Source organism: Anomalospiza imberbis, chromosome Z (genome assembly GCF_031753505.1).
Source record: "Anomalospiza imberbis isolate Cuckoo-Finch-1a 21T00152 chromosome Z, ASM3175350v1, whole genome shotgun sequence".
NCBI lineage: Eukaryota > Metazoa > Chordata > Aves > Passeriformes > Viduidae > Anomalospiza > Anomalospiza imberbis.
Window position 1 is genome coordinate 65,507,836 of NC_089721.1, and position 15,713 is coordinate 65,523,548.

Below are 15,713 nucleotides of genomic sequence, written 5' to 3' on the forward strand. Positions count from 1 at the left end.
CAGTATGTGCTACTAACGGTCATGTGATATCACTTTGACCCTGAGGAAGTGGAGAAAATGTTGAAATTGGAATCACAACAGAACTATATTTATTTAGGAAAGACAGATCAAGGTCTCTCTCAAGACAGAAAGCAGTAGGAGTATTAAAAATTATCTCCAGCTTTATACACACAAAAAAAAGAATAAATGTCAATACCATTCGATACTTTACTTTACCAAGACTTCAAGTAAAGTGTAAGCTCTCCCCAAAATAGACAGTAGACATCCCAGTATTAAGTATTATACTAATCACAAGGTTAGATCAGGGGTCTCATGGGAAAGAAAAAAACTGAATAAGAGACAGGAACAAAGGATTTGAAAATACCATAAAAGCATGCTATTAAAAATTCAAAAACCGGCAAACACATATCGACTTCAATGCCATCAGTACTTCAGAGAAAAAAAAAAAACAAAAAGCAAACCACATTTTTTCCCCTCTCCCAATAGCTTATGTTGAACGTTAAGTGGAATTTTGATTTTTGTTTTTTAAAACAGTTGAAGATAGTGTGCCTCAAAAGTTACTGGGTGGATCAAGTCAACACTTCCCTATTCTGTAGATGTTAAACAGAAAAATGGGAAGCCCTAAAACCCAACTTCAGTCACGAATCCCACTGAACTCTGTTCCAGCAAAGAGATTGCCAGACCAAGTCCTGGCACTCTCCCAAACACGCTGCAAAGTAAATCCCACATGACTGGGTCTGTACATCAGGCAAATGCAGATGTACTTGAATAAACCATACTGTTCTTTCCTTGGATCACGGCAAGGGAGGGGATGCAATCTGCAACTTGGAAACTGTCAGGAAATAAATACATTCCAGCTTCTAACATCTAATGATGTGACATCATTTCACTGCTTTGTTTCTTTAATAGAGAAAAAAAAGTTTGGCACAATGTGTAAACAGGTATTTGATTTTTACCCATTTTAGAGCAGCCTGTTTGACAGCCAAGCTTTAAAGATAGTCCTTCCTCAGAGTTTAACTTATGATGCAATTGATGCCTTGAACCTTTCTCCAAGGCCAATGACAGGCTGCCCTATTGGCAAACGTGACTGGCATGCAGCAGCATCCTCCATAACCCCACCCAGCCTCACATCCCAGGAACAGCAGCCAGGTCCGTAACCTGCATGCAATGGCCCGCCACAAATTCCTCCCATGCTAAGCCTCCTATCTGGGGCTTTTGCACATTTCCAGTGAGCCACTTCCCTGTCTTTCTTTGCTCCCACAGCTTCTTGTATTCTATCCACTGTCAAACAAAACACATGAGTGACCTGAGCATAGCTACAACACAATTGCAGGGCAATTTCTGTGCAGTGGGATATGCATGCCTGCAGGAATCACTGTGGTTTTTTATTGTCTCAGTGGACAAATTCTGCCTTTGGACCTACAATAAGCAGACTTAGAGAACAGAATGACAGGTGTAATGAAAAGAATTGAGTTTAAGTCAATTTCATCCATTAAAAGAGTTCCTCTAACACTCTTATGGCATCAAATTTTAAAATGCATCCACCTGCTTTGATGGCAAACAAGTTTTAAGAACATTTAAGATGCTATATGACAGAGGGCTTGAGTTGTCAGACTAGATTTATCACTTCTCTCGTGAGGTGAATACATCACCAATAGCCCATGTGGGAGCAATAAAAGCCAGGATGAGAATACAGTTTCTCATGTTTGCTGTCCTGCAAAGTGAGCAGTGTACTCCTGCCTTGCAAGAATTACACATCTTCACAACTGCCAATCCATGGACTCTCATCCCAGGACAGTCAAGCTGTTCATCCTCTGGAGAGCTGGAAAATTATACATGCCATTAGCCATCATCCTACCAGAATAAACCTGCACTCAATGCCGCAGTACAACTCACTTGTTAAAACTTACCAATTCAATTAAAATGATAAAAAAAGCCCTGTAAGATGCTCTCCCCTTTAAGCTAGTAGAGCTGCTACACTTGCAGATCGTGGAGGTGTCTTCTTCCAAGCCAGAACCTGCCTAGCATTTATAGACACTAGAAGCTGTATGAAGTGTACCTCCCAGCACCTCAAGCTCAAGAGCAGCCCTTTCCATTCACTTGAGAGGATTTGTTAATGACCTTCCCCCAGACTCAAATTTGTCAGGCTCAAAACCCATTCACAGCTCAGTCTCTGCTTCTGAAACCAATTTCAGGCCTTAGCTGTCAGGAGTGGTGCTAGTGTACAGTAGAAACAGTGGAGTACATTAAATGTTTGAGGCCATGTCCTGCTGCCACTGCTGAAACAGACAACCACTATCTCACCTCTTTTTTGTGCCTAACACAAGGCTAATTCTGAACACATGCACCAGATTACAGGAGTATTTGGGCTACCCCTTCTCTTTTCACAGAACAGGTAACTCCACAGTTGGTCTTTTGTCTTTCATCTGTTTGTGAATTGATATCTAATAGCACCAACCACTTCATATGAGACACCAACAAGCTCACATGATTTGAAACTGCAAAATAAAAATATTGACAAGATTTTTTTCCTTGTGTTTTAAAGAAAACATTCAACTGAATTACTTTAAGTTGTACTAATTCAAGAATGCATGTCAGTTCCACAACTCAGTTGAAAAACAATCACTTAAATTTTCCAGGGGATGGTTTGGCTTAAAGAATTTTTCTCCCTTTTGGTGTTAAATCTGGGATTGAAGAGATTACCCTGTCTTCCTGTGTGTTACAGAAAGTGCATAAGTAATTCAAAGAAACATGGAAAGCTGGAAAACGGAAACAATGAACAGAGCCATTTTCACAGCTCTCCCTAATTTGAGTGAGTTGGAAAGAATCTGAGGGGTTTACATAGCCACACACAGAGGTTTGCACATGCCTATCTAAATCTAGCAACAAAAATAGCAAAAGCAATTATGGGAGGCTGTCACATTATCAGCCTCAAATGACAGTGCTTCCAGAACATCAAGAAGTGCTCTGACAAATGTCCAAGCTCCTACAAAGTCCATATAGACTCTTTTCTCCTCTGGGACACTACTATACTCTACCTCTTAAGAGACCCTTGAATTTAAATACAGGTGAATACAAAGTCATCTTTATTAAAGCATATGAATCATTGAGACCAACAGCAATCAAAAGCACCATACAGTGCACACAGCTGAGCCACACAGGCACATAACCCAACCAGCCCAGTTGTAAATCTGACCAAATATTGCTTTAACAAGCAACCACACCCCTTGCAGAGGAACGCCACTCATCTCGTGATGGGGAACACTGGTTGTGCAACAGTTCTATCTACTAACACAGGATTCGCATGGTCTGTGGCCAGCAATGTCCACAGCCAAAGCAGTTTCCAGCATTACTCCATTCTTAAATATGAGATACAAACTGCCAGAGTGCTCCTTCTCTGGACAGTGAATGGTTGAGACATTTGCAACAGAAGTGATTTTCAAAGGAATCCAGACTACATCCCTCAGAAACTGCTTTATTCTATAAAGTGTTAGTTTGCAGTACCTAGAAGGCAAAAGCTGGGTGCAATGCCATGCCTGCACATTCAGTGAGCACTGATCCCTCCAGTCCTTGAGCTGCTTTTCCCATCCAGAGCTCGGGGTACAGCAGCACACTGTTTTTTTTGCAAATCTAAACATTCATTGGACCAATTTTAGGACTTTCAGTCTCAAAACAGTAGCTAAGTCATAGAGATGTGGATTTCTAGCATTCATTAAGTAATAGGAAAAGCCTCCTGCTCTATCGGCATGTTTCTTGTGAAAAGTCATTTCTTGTATCCAGTAATATCCCATACACACCTGTGAGCAACTCCCTAGCACCAGTGGTCAGTACAAGGAAGCACTGTAAAGGTTGCCACATACAGCTACTTACCCATCTCTTCTGATCTATGAATTGCTATTCATACCTCTCCACAACACTTTCTGCTGGAGCCTAAATAAACACTTCTTCCAAAGATCAACAGCTCTCCAGGACACGCTAAGCTGAGAAAGAAGGATCTCAACATGTGAAAAGTACACTCCTGCAAAGGGGCTGTTAAGAAGCAAATTCCTTCAGTCCAGGTAATCTCCTCCTCTGGTCCAAGGCAAATAGGCAAATGATGACAATGCATTTTGAGTGCTACATTAGGGATACAGTCCAACAGGATATGTGCCAGGGAGAATGCACCACTCTGGTCAGCGGCTCCAGCAGCATGGCATGCAGCCATCATAGCCCGCAGTCCAGTGCAGGTGGCATAGGCAAGGCACACAAGCACAGGCACACATGCTGTCACTTATTCCATCATTAACACACAGAGCAGCCAAGACCTTGGCTGCTCTCAGGTAAATATGAAACAGTGCAGAAGGACTTAACCAAAGGTCAAGAGCAACACTTAAGCCCTTCAACACTAAGCAAAAGATGTCCTTCCTTCCCATGGGTATTGTCACAGATCCTTTCCAACAGAAGCTTCATATGACTCTCTTAAGCAAGGTGCTAACTCCAATACCTCTGCTGTCTCTAATCCACACAACTCTGTTCCTCTCTACACATCTCAGCCCAAGCAGCCTTTCAGATATGTAGTTTTGAGTTGGTGATGTACAAGCAACCCTGCCAGTATCCCTACTCCATGTGCTCCCCATGGTAATGTAACAACTCAGCCACTACTGATACCTTGGTGAGGCCTCCTCAGGTCATACTTAATATTAACTAGGAGCTACCCAGGGCGCAAAATGAAGCCACTGCTTTGACCTGACAATCGGGTAGACTTCTGAGTGGAGTATAAAGTCAAAGAAGCTTTCTAGTTGCACCACAGATAATCCAAGATGTAGAGGAGAAAGTGAAGGAGAAATGAAAATGCTGTGCGCTCTCTTGGTGAAACTTAGCCTACAAACATCAATACATGGGCAGCAGAGCATGAGCTAGCTTCAAATTTGTCAGTCTTCCATTAAAAAAAACCACAAAAAAACAACAAACTACAATTCCTTTTACCAGACAGCAGTGCCTAAAAGAAAGGTGGAAAACTTTGAGAAAGAGAACTAACTGGCTCTGAAGCAACTATACTGTTAGCTCCAGTGCATGCTACAGGACAAGTGCCATATGGTTTAGTCTACAAAAACAAAGGTCACCATCCATCATTACTCAGCATCATTATTCCACAAGTATACACACTGAGCAATGACCCATTACATGTTACCTCAACATGCCAGTAAGCAGGTCAGTGTGTCCTGTACAGAAACTAGCACAGAAGGTTTCTCTTGCCTTTAGAACTCACCATCGAGACTTCTCCTATGCAAATATCACTATCCAAGCAATTATTGGATTGATTGATACCACTGACATCACACTTGCATACTAAAATTCTGGCTTATCTGCATAACTGTATAACTCTCCAAAACAAAATGCTGTTCTACCTGGCAGTCTAGGTAAGTATGCTGAGGATCAAGACGTGAAACAGCAAGTATACTTGTTGACCAGTACTTCTGTGTGAACCAAGATACTTCAACAATAGGTATAACACAGCTAAGAGGTTTCTTCAGGGAATTTCACCTCATGACACATCCTAATTTCAAACATTTGACCTTTACAGAGGTGCTGCCAGCCACACTCACTAGTACTTTATTTGGCAGGTATAGGTGGGGAGACAAAGTTCATAATTTACAGCACTAGTAGTTGTAAATTATCTACCAATCCCAAAAGATTTTTCTGACAAACCCATATGAAACATGTTACTAAGAAATATTTTAATATTTTCTGCCTAAAATGAGGTACTTTTACAGCTAGATTACAATATTTTATATTTACTAAGTGCACAGGTCTTTAAATACTTCCTGTAGTCTGAAAGTATTTGAGTAATATTAATTCACTGATGACCTGCCAGGGCTGAATGGTTGCCACAATTTTATTCCTGAAGAAACAGCAACATGAAACCTGGCAGACTTCACCTGTAGTACACCAAGTCCTTATAGGACTCTGGTGCCTTCCCCAGAAACAGTGACCCCCTTAGCCACCCTCCACGGTCCCACATTCCTGGCAGCTTGAGCTTTCTGTTGTGCTATGGTACTGCAAAACTTCTGGCTTTAACAAAAGCCAAGGAAGCACTTCAGGGCTTCACCTTTTAAGTACATTAAACTGTAGGTACATTTTTGTTCAGTGGTTCACAACTATCATATCATCAAGCAATACTACAACTAGTGCAAACCAATGAACAAAAATCAACATTATGAAAGAGGCAGGTTTTGGAAACAAAACAGGTTAATTTGTTTTTCTATTGAAAAGAAGTTGAAGAAGAATGAGAATTTACTTATTCAACATTAAAAAAAGACTTCTCAAAAAGAAATTTCCTGGATAGTTTTCTTTTACTCTATCTTTATTGTCCTAACATTGAAGCTAAAACTTCATTGTTTTATACAAGTTACTGCCTTACTGAACAGCTGAGCAAGAAAAAAATGTTCTGGCAGCTCTGTTTATGAAATTGCAGAATATCCTTTATGAAGCAAAGTATATTCCATTTCATGCAGGGAGAGTCAAGGCTAGTAAAATGAGAAGTTCCATGGTTCAAATTCAATCTTATCATAAGAAGGTATAATTTCTAAAAAAAAAAAAAACAAGAGAAACAGTATCTACTATGGATGATTTATAAGCCTAGCCAGCCACAACACATCCACTGAAAATTTGATTTGTTTTATATGCCAAAGCTTCAATCACAATTTAAATCCTTCAAATCTGTATTATCTTTACATTGCAGTAATTACACATCAGCAGAGACAAGCAACAGCAAAAACCAAACCCAAGCCAGAATTTGGTGTGCTGCGTATTTCCTTTGGAAAGGAGGATGCTGTGGTCAATATTACTTTTGCCAGATTAGGGCTGGGAAAAATGTGGGCATGCACCTGTTGAAATTCACATAATTCAAGACCTGAGAGCTTGTGATACAGCTGTTTATGCCCTCCTTAGACCTTTGCTATTTACTAGTATAATTTTCCAAATTATACTGGATGTCAGGGTAACATCTGGAGGGCTTCTATTAGTGGCATCCATGGCTGCTTTCTTGAAGTGCGAAAATCCCTACTCCTAATTGTATATTCTTGATTTTTTTCTTCTCAGAAGTTCAAGGAAATGGGGGATGCTATCAATTTTTTTTTGGTTTTTTGTTTAGTATGCAAGAGACTTTGCTTAAAGGTAAAAGTAATAAATCAAACTATATATACCAGCAACCAAAACCTCATTTTATCAGATGTGCAATCTCAGGAAGAAAGGGCCCCAGCAATCTAAAAAAAAAAAAAAAAGATTCTTTCCTCAATATCAAATATAACACCCTATCAAACTTTACTGACCTCTGCAGATATTACAACCCTGCTCATTGTATTTAAAAACCAATTTCCTATGTTGTATATGTGTAACAGATAGTGTGGCTGGCTCAGAAGGTATTTGCAGAAGCATCAGCTACCAACGACAGGATTCTTCTTTCATGCTGAACCTTTAGCCAAGTTTTTATTAAAGCTGGGCTACTGTAATTAAATATGCAAACAGTGATCTGAAAAACAGCTGAAAGCACACATTCTTCATCTGTTTAATTAATTCTGGAATTTTAAAATGTAGAGCTGCTACACAATACTGTTTTCATTACAAATATGGTGAGAAGCAAAATATGCCTCCTGACATAGTCCCGGTCATGTTCTGCCTGATCTTTTACTATTTATTGTTTATTTCAGTATTTATTACTCTCCAGTATGCATCAAAGCACATTGTTTTTGCACACAGTTGATGATCTAAAATAGTATTTGCTGTCATTTCAGCAGCTACCAATTGGAAAAACTCACCTTGACTTACTCATTCAGTCTATTTATTGTCATTGATATCCACAGCAGCGTTACGAATATTAAAAAGTCCTCTCCAAGCACTCATGACAAAGATTAAATATGCCATAAAGGCAGTTCCCACTCCCCAGAGTCACCCAAGAGGGTACTGCTGTGAGCAAGCAGGCAGCAGGCAGAGCTCTGGGTGGTTTCACAACCAGCCGCTGCACCTGGGGCTGAAGGCACCATCCTGCCTGCTCTGACTCAGACCCACTGCCACAAGTATGCAGCAGGGGAAGAGGGCCTGCACATCCCATGCGTGCTGCTGCAGAGCTGGGGAGCACCCAACTGGGACCCCCTCCATCCAGCAGCAGCAAAAGTTGCAGATGTCTTGTCACTTGGCAATGTTTCCTGTGAAAGCACTCTACCATTGCAGCTGAAGGGCAGGACCCACCATGTGTTGTGGAAGAAGCCTACACTCAAGCCTCTCTAGCTGGTCTCATTTGAATTGTCACCCTGTGGCTCCCTATCTTGCTTTCAGAGTCCCCAGTTTTGTTCAGGCTCTGTAGTGACAGTGAAAATGCTATAATCACGCAGGTACAGACAAGGACTGCATATCAACAACTTTCATCCCTAATCAAGCACACAGAGTGAATAACCACACAGGGAGAAGCGACACAGAACTTTCTCATGTTTCCCATTTCTCCAGACTGGTGCTGGGAAAAGCATGGTCATGCACCTTTGACATCCAAGCCTGGGCCTGGCACTAGCTCAGCTTCCCTGGACAACATTAGTCACCTCCTGGAAGAGCAGGGCTAGAGGCTACACAGCCATGAGACACGGGCATCTCTACTTGTTTCTGCAAGCTTTTTGTAGCTGTTTGTTGCTGGGTTGTTTTCACAGTAGTAAGAGTGTCTTGGGGCAATGTCTCATGGTACAACAAAATAACCTCAATGGTTCTCTGTGAAGGGAGAAGATTCCCCTCACACTCTTTTCTCACAGCAGCTCTGTCTACCCAAAAGCACTCCCAGGGCCTCCACCACACCCTGTGTGGTCACCCCTTCCTTCCTAATGAGCCCTGGGACCAGCGCACTGAGGCAGAGGAGGACATCCAGCAGCATCGTGCTGCCACATCAGCTCCATCCATGACAGCCCAATCCCTTAGTAAGGGAAGTACAACGCTCCTTACACTGCATCCCCACCTTATGAAGTAATAACCATTGAACAGTACTAGTAGATACTGATTTTCCAAACAGAGATCCAGAAAAGCTTCCAGGTACCTAACAACCCTGGAAGCAATTGTCCTGGATATGAAGTCCCATCATGGACTGTAGAGCTAAAAGAATGCTTCACTTAGAGAACTGCTAGTGACAAGAATCTCTATGAAAATAAATACCATGAAGGGGAGGAGGTTACTCATACCAGATGCTATTTTAAGTCATTAATTGTAAAAATAATTTCACATCTCCTTGTGAAATATCAAGGGAGCTGCTTCAAATTAGCTAGAGGACTCAATTTCAAAGTGACAAGTAGCCCTGGGAAAGGGGAAGGTTGAAGACAGCCAGGAAGAAAAAGTAGTCATAATAGCAGCAGAAGAGAAAAGGTTGAATTTGGAGAGTAGATGCCGTAAGACAGCAGATAGGTGAGCTGCAACATACCAAGGAGAAACCTTGAGTGAAATCAAACCTCGACTCACTGAGGTTAGCTGATATGGTGGACCTGATCTAACACCTCCACAAGTGAAACCTGGTCTCTCCCTCTCTTCAGTGTGCATCTGCACCCCATCATCTTCCTCTTGCCTGCTCAGATTCTCCTCTGACCCCCTGATCAGACCAGTCAGCTCACTAAACCACAGAAAACTAACTCAGCAAAAGAGCTAGGAATTCCCTTTATATAGCCAGCATAGCAAGCTGACTCATCTGACTGAGGGCAATCTCTTGCAACTGCACAATGGGGGCAGCAGGAGCATGTGGAGCAGGTCAGTCCTCCCTGGCAGAAGGATGACACTTGCCATCTTAAATACCTGAACAAAGAACCACTGCAGGAGAAAGAGGAAGCGAGAGCAGAGGCGACAATATTTGCTACACCAAATGGAACAATGTAGTGGAGAGGAAGTAAGAATGGCTGATTTTTTTAACAATGCCCCTAGGACAAAACCATTGGCAGCTATTGAGAGGGAAACTCTGTGTATTTATGGCCCAGAGCACAATTTCACAGTAGATTGTTGACTAAAATAGACTGGTTTAAACCATAGCAAAGATGTTATGCTTCATCTTCACACTAAGGTTTCACAGCTTGCACTACTAATCACAGTTCAAGTTTTCTTTTCTCAATAGAAATTCACAAGAAAGTCATCCAAATACAGTTTATAAGTAAAAACATCATAATCAAAAAACACAGAGCAGAAGCAAGACACTACCAGTGGTGCCAATAACAATAACGTGAGTATAAGAAGCATATTTGAAAAAGTCTGATCAGACAGAATATAAAATAGGCTTTTACATATATAATATTCGCAGCACTTGAATATACTTCAAAAGCACAAGGATATTGTACTCTGTTTCCCTGCTCTCTAATTATGAAAATGTTGTTGAATATTTGTTTTGAGAATGAAGTGAACATAGCACACTACATTTGCACAAAGGGGATCAAAACTCTGTGCACTGTCAAATCAGTGTTTCATCGCTGTTGCTTCAAGAGATGAGTACTGCTGACCAGTAGGAACTGGTCCAGAGTCCATCTTATCTTATTGCCCTGCCTGCACTTACCACTGTAACACTGAGATGATATCAATCATTAAAACTGTGAGAGCCCAGGTGATTTTCTGCCATCTTAGCAATCTGAGTCACTCCACAAGAACAAGCACCAGGAAAGGAGCACAGCCACAGAGCCAGGAGAAAAATACTTCCCCCAGTTAGTCACATAAGCCTGACTCAGCTTCTCACAAAACTACAGCCTTGTGTTTTAGTATCTAGCCCCTACTTTGGATGAAAATGGACACCACAATCAGTTTCAGGATGTTGCCTTGATTATTTCTAAATCTTTCTTTGAATCAGACTTTTCATACTGGGCATTAGTTTCTCATGCTGAGTGCTATGATACTCCAACATTCAGTCAATCCAAGTAATTCAAGATGTTCAATCAAAAATTAAGATGCTCAAGAACACAACAGGCCTGAATGTCCTCATTTAAAGGCCAGAAATAAGTGTGCTTTCATTTACTCACCTTTTTGCTGCTTCTAAGTGACACAGATACTCATAAGCAATATTCTGACGCCTCCTCTCATCCATTTCCTCTGCAGAAAGCCTTTCATCATCCACAATAGCTGCAAACAGAAACCCATATGAAGTTATACATGAGCCCAGGTGATTTTTAGAGCAATTTTACTTAGAACCTGAGTGATTTGCTGAAGAAGGGAAATAAAAATAGTTATCACTTCTCTTTAAAAGAGGTCTTTTATAGTATGGTGCACAAAGATGTCTAGGTCATCAAGGGAATTCTGTTCTTTCTACAGAGAATTCCCCAAGTTTCACTTCTTCAAGACCAAGCATGTATTGCTCTGAGGTCATTGCCTGGTTTGGGGGCAGGATGGAGCACTCAAACATGGGGTGCTGAGGCTGGGAGCCAGCAGAGCTTCAGCTTACATTTCCTCAGAACAGTGTAAAGACTCATGAGGAAGCTCAAGGCAAGAAGCAGGTGGAGCAGCCCCATGCTAAGCAGATCCTCAACAACAAAGACAAAACACTGCAAAGGTATCTCAAGGACAAACATGGGAATTGGCTGCCACTTCAGGAACCTGTGAGACTGCAACATGCTGAGCTGCCTCCCACTGATGGAGGTGACAACGTTTGTAATCAAAGGAACCTACTGTGGTTTCTCCTACTTACTGCTGCAACCTCATCACCTCCCATAAAAACACTCTCCCAGCCTCTTAAGGATGTCTGTGCACATCTCCATCTGCAAATAATCCCAATTATTTACAGCTACTACCCAGTGACTTGTCTTTCTCTACTTGTAGAGTACAGAGGGGGCCTCTGTGAACAGGTCTCCAATTCTTCCAAATGCTTCTAGCAGTGAGTCTGAAGGAGCATACTGTTGTGCTGACTTCTAGATGAATTTCAGCCACAGCAGTGAGACTTTTGTAAACAGCCTTCAGTATATATTAGTTACCAAAATGACACCCTATTTGTACTAAGCTGAATGTTGGACTACGTCATCTTGAAGGCATCTTCCAACCTTGATCATTCTGTGAAAAATGTAGTCCTACATTCTTTCATGTTTTCAGTCACATGCTCACATCACTTCTCATGCCATAGCTGGCAACCCAGCAGCTGCATCAGTGAACCAGAACAAGGGGCAGATCTTGCTAGAGAGACCTGTTTCTGGAATGACTGGCTCCCTGATTTGAGCCACTGCATACTTGCAGGCACCATGGTGCAGGCACAAGGAGGGAACACAAATGCAGGGCTAGACTAGCTGCTTTCTGTGGCATCGCACCAGCCAGTTAGCTGAGAATATCATGACACATCCTCCATAAGGAAACACAGCCCCTGCTCCTCCTGAAATGCCATGTGCTTTGTTAGTTTCATTCCAACACAGACTTGTGCATTCCAGGAGCAAGTTCTCAGCTTTTCCCTGAAAATTGCTTCAAGTAGGGGATAAACACTTTCAGGCAATGGATACAGGCAACTCAAATAACAGGCATTTAAAATAGCAGGACTCTGGGTTTTGCAAGTACTTGCATACCTTGAAATCTGTACCTCAAAAAAAAAAAAAACCCACAAAAAAAGAGCCAGAGAAATGATGTCACATGCATTTACTGAGGACACAAAAGAAATTACACTACGCACCCACATTTTGGACTGATGCTACCATACATTTGTTAAGGTCTTGTATAGCTGCTTCAAGCTTTGTAGTTTAAGTTTTAAGGATCACATGGGAGATGATATCTCTCATCTTCCTTTGCTTTTGAGATTGCTCTTCCTAATTACCCAGATGTTTCATACACCAATCAAACAAATACATGTCTTGCTCAGAGTTTCTTTTAAGTCTGGTAGCTCCAATAAGCATGACTCACTCTAAAATGAGTTCTCAGATACTGTGATCAGGATATCACTTGCCATGAACCAAAACATTCGTTTGGAGGCAAACATGGGGCGTAGATGGCAAAACACTATGCCTGGCCATGGAGGCTGCTCTAATACTGTTCTTGCCCTCACCACCATCAGCACAACCAGACAGGCTGCTCTGACTCCATGACATAGCTCCTCTGCTGCAGAGGGCTCCTGACCTCCCAGAGCAAGGCAAAAATACTGTCGAGCACAATGAAAACATGATGTATCGTTCACTGTGATCAAGGACCCCTTTTCAAAAGCTCTCCCAGCTATGAGTGGTGGTAAGTGGAGACAAGTGCTGTCAGAAGAGCCCAGCTGATTGTCCTACTTGGCTATGGTCCTGTCAGCTAGGGTGGGACAGCCAATACCAGGCTAAGCCTTCATCCCCCATAACAATTCCCATGCCCTGTTCCTCATAACTGGATAAACAGTTTTTTTACTCCTGCCCTCCAAAGACAACTCAACACAGCCATAAGCAAATCAGAAAAAAGACAGCTTGTCTGAATACAGGTGAAGGAAAACCACATGACCCGTTTAATAAGTATCAGTCTAGGAATTAACCTGAATAACACTAACGCTTTGCAATTTAGTCCTGGATCTGCACATCCATGGGTGCCTCCCATCCCCAACAAAGGTATCCTAGATCAAGCAGCCCTGGCCAGACTCAAATCCCTCATGAAAATTATTTGCAAAGATTGATTCAGAGAGTGGATGAAGGCACCAACAGATATTGTGGAATTGTAATAATTCTCCTGCTTCACAAACACTGCATTGAGAGGTAAGGGCAAGATTCAAAAGCAAGTAACTTGTACACACTGGGAAGTGGAAAACCCAGCTCCTTTCTAGAGGGGGTATCAGCAGCTCACAAGTTGGAAATCAGACTTCTTTTCTGTCGGGGTCAAAGCAGCTAAAGTTTCTGGGCTGGATATCCGAGCACTGAAAAGACAGAGCACAGGGAATGCCAACACCTACAGTGCTAATCCTGGGAGGAGTCTCTTACAACACCAGCTTCCAATAAGTTTGATTACACACTTACCCTCCAGCATATACTGGCATCAAAGCAACAGTGCTATCACATCAAGAGTGGTTGCAGACACAATTTAGAAACAAATGACAACTTGCAGGTGGCCTCAGGACTGAGCTGCAGAGGCAATTACTTTGAAGACTTGGGTTCTTAAAGTCTAGTCTATAATAATATATTTTGGCAAGGGCTTCAGTCTTTGACTAGAGCCCTGTGCATATCTTTCTTCAAACATCCTGAGAGCATCCATCAAGCCAGCCACACCAAGTTCAACACATAAACAAGTTTGGTTTGGAGACAGAAAGCTCAGTCTTTCTGCTTAGCAGAGCAAGTATTAGTCAGAAGACTAGGAAGATTGATGAAAGAATAAACATATTTCTATATCAGTACCTTTTTGATAATGCTTAGCTCACAACAGAAGAGAGTGCTGCAATAAAGGGTGTTATGTGGCAGAGTAATCAGGGTTGGGCTTCACCTGATGATCTCTACCAAGCAGGATCCTGACACAAAATCTTCCAGCTGAGAAGATCCAAATACCATAGAACAAGGCACACTCCACATGAAAGCTATACAGAGGGGAAAAAAGTCATCTAAACAACATCTTATGATTAAATTCATTAATTATGTGACTTAACTTCAAATTCAGATTAATTCCCTTAAAGAGGGAATGTTAGGAGTGCATCTGGACAACCAACAAGAACTAATAAAAATGCTAGCCTTAAAGCTATTCCAATTCATTTTAGATGTTGACACCCTGTTAGCCAAGAGTCAGTAGACATAAAACATGTGCTAAATTCATTCATAGACACTTCTTCATAAAAAAAAACACTAAACAAAGAGTGTGTATGAAACACATGGAGCAGTAAGCAGTACTAAAGCTTAAATTGCCACACATGGGAGATTTATTCTGGTACTCAGTACAGCACACCAACTTTCCAATTCTTCCCACAACTGATTCAACAGAAATAAAGGAACATTCTACTGGAAGCTTCCTACATATGTATATTCTACATATTTAGCACAAAAGTAAGTGCTTACCAAGGAGTTTCCTAAATTGAAGACTTGGTCATCTTCCATCAGCTGACACATTATACTTAGATGGATCCTCCTCTCCTAAAATTGCCCTGTGTAGGCAGTATCTAGGACTAACTGATGTTTTGGGTCTGGTTGGGAATTGCAAATCTTTCTGATGTGCCCTGATCCAAGATAGCCACTCCAATTGTTGGCAAATTCTTGGAGCTATGCCAGTTGCTGACCACAGAGCTGAAAACTCAGTCCAAGGCACTTGGACTTGTGCCAACATGGTACCTGCAGGATTTACTAAGATAGACTCAGCAATAACAGACAACATGAAAACATTACAAATTTCTGGACTTGAGCAAGTTTTCAGAAATAGAGCCACCATGTTTCAAGATACAATATTATTACTGAAACTAGCAATCAGCCCAGGTGCACAAAGGCCACTGGAGCCATGACCTTACTAACAGAATCCAGAAAGAGAATCAAAACTTCAGGTTCACAGAGATGTGGTCACTTTACACAGGAATTTTAAAAATAAATACTGTCTTTCTAAATGTCATCCAGTTCAGAGTTCATTCTCATATTACAACTATGACAAGTATTTTGGAGGTCCCAAGATCAAAGAGATAATTTACATTTGATACTGAGTTTACTGTAAATCTAATCACTGTTTCAGTACTTCACCACCCTTAGAGAACTTTCTTAATGGCTAATCTAAATCTATCCTCTTTCAGGCTGAAACCATTTCCATTTGTCCTATCACTACATACCCTTATAAAAAGTGTC

The 15,713-nt window shown here is 41.5% G+C and overlaps 1 protein-coding gene across 4 annotated transcripts in view; it reads right to left on the reverse strand.

Annotated features, from left to right (window-relative positions):
• The window catches only part of IQGAP2 (IQ motif containing GTPase activating protein 2), a 124,502-nt gene that overhangs the window by 91,797 nt on the left and 16,992 nt on the right, over positions 1-15,713 (reverse strand). For all 4 annotated transcript variants that reach the window (XM_068176399.1, XM_068176397.1, XM_068176398.1 and 1 more), the window contains exon 2: positions 10,998-11,097. In XM_068176399.1, the coding sequence (XP_068032500.1) occupies positions 10,998-11,097 (100 nt within the window). The remainder of the gene's footprint in view (positions 1-10,997; positions 11,098-15,713) is intronic.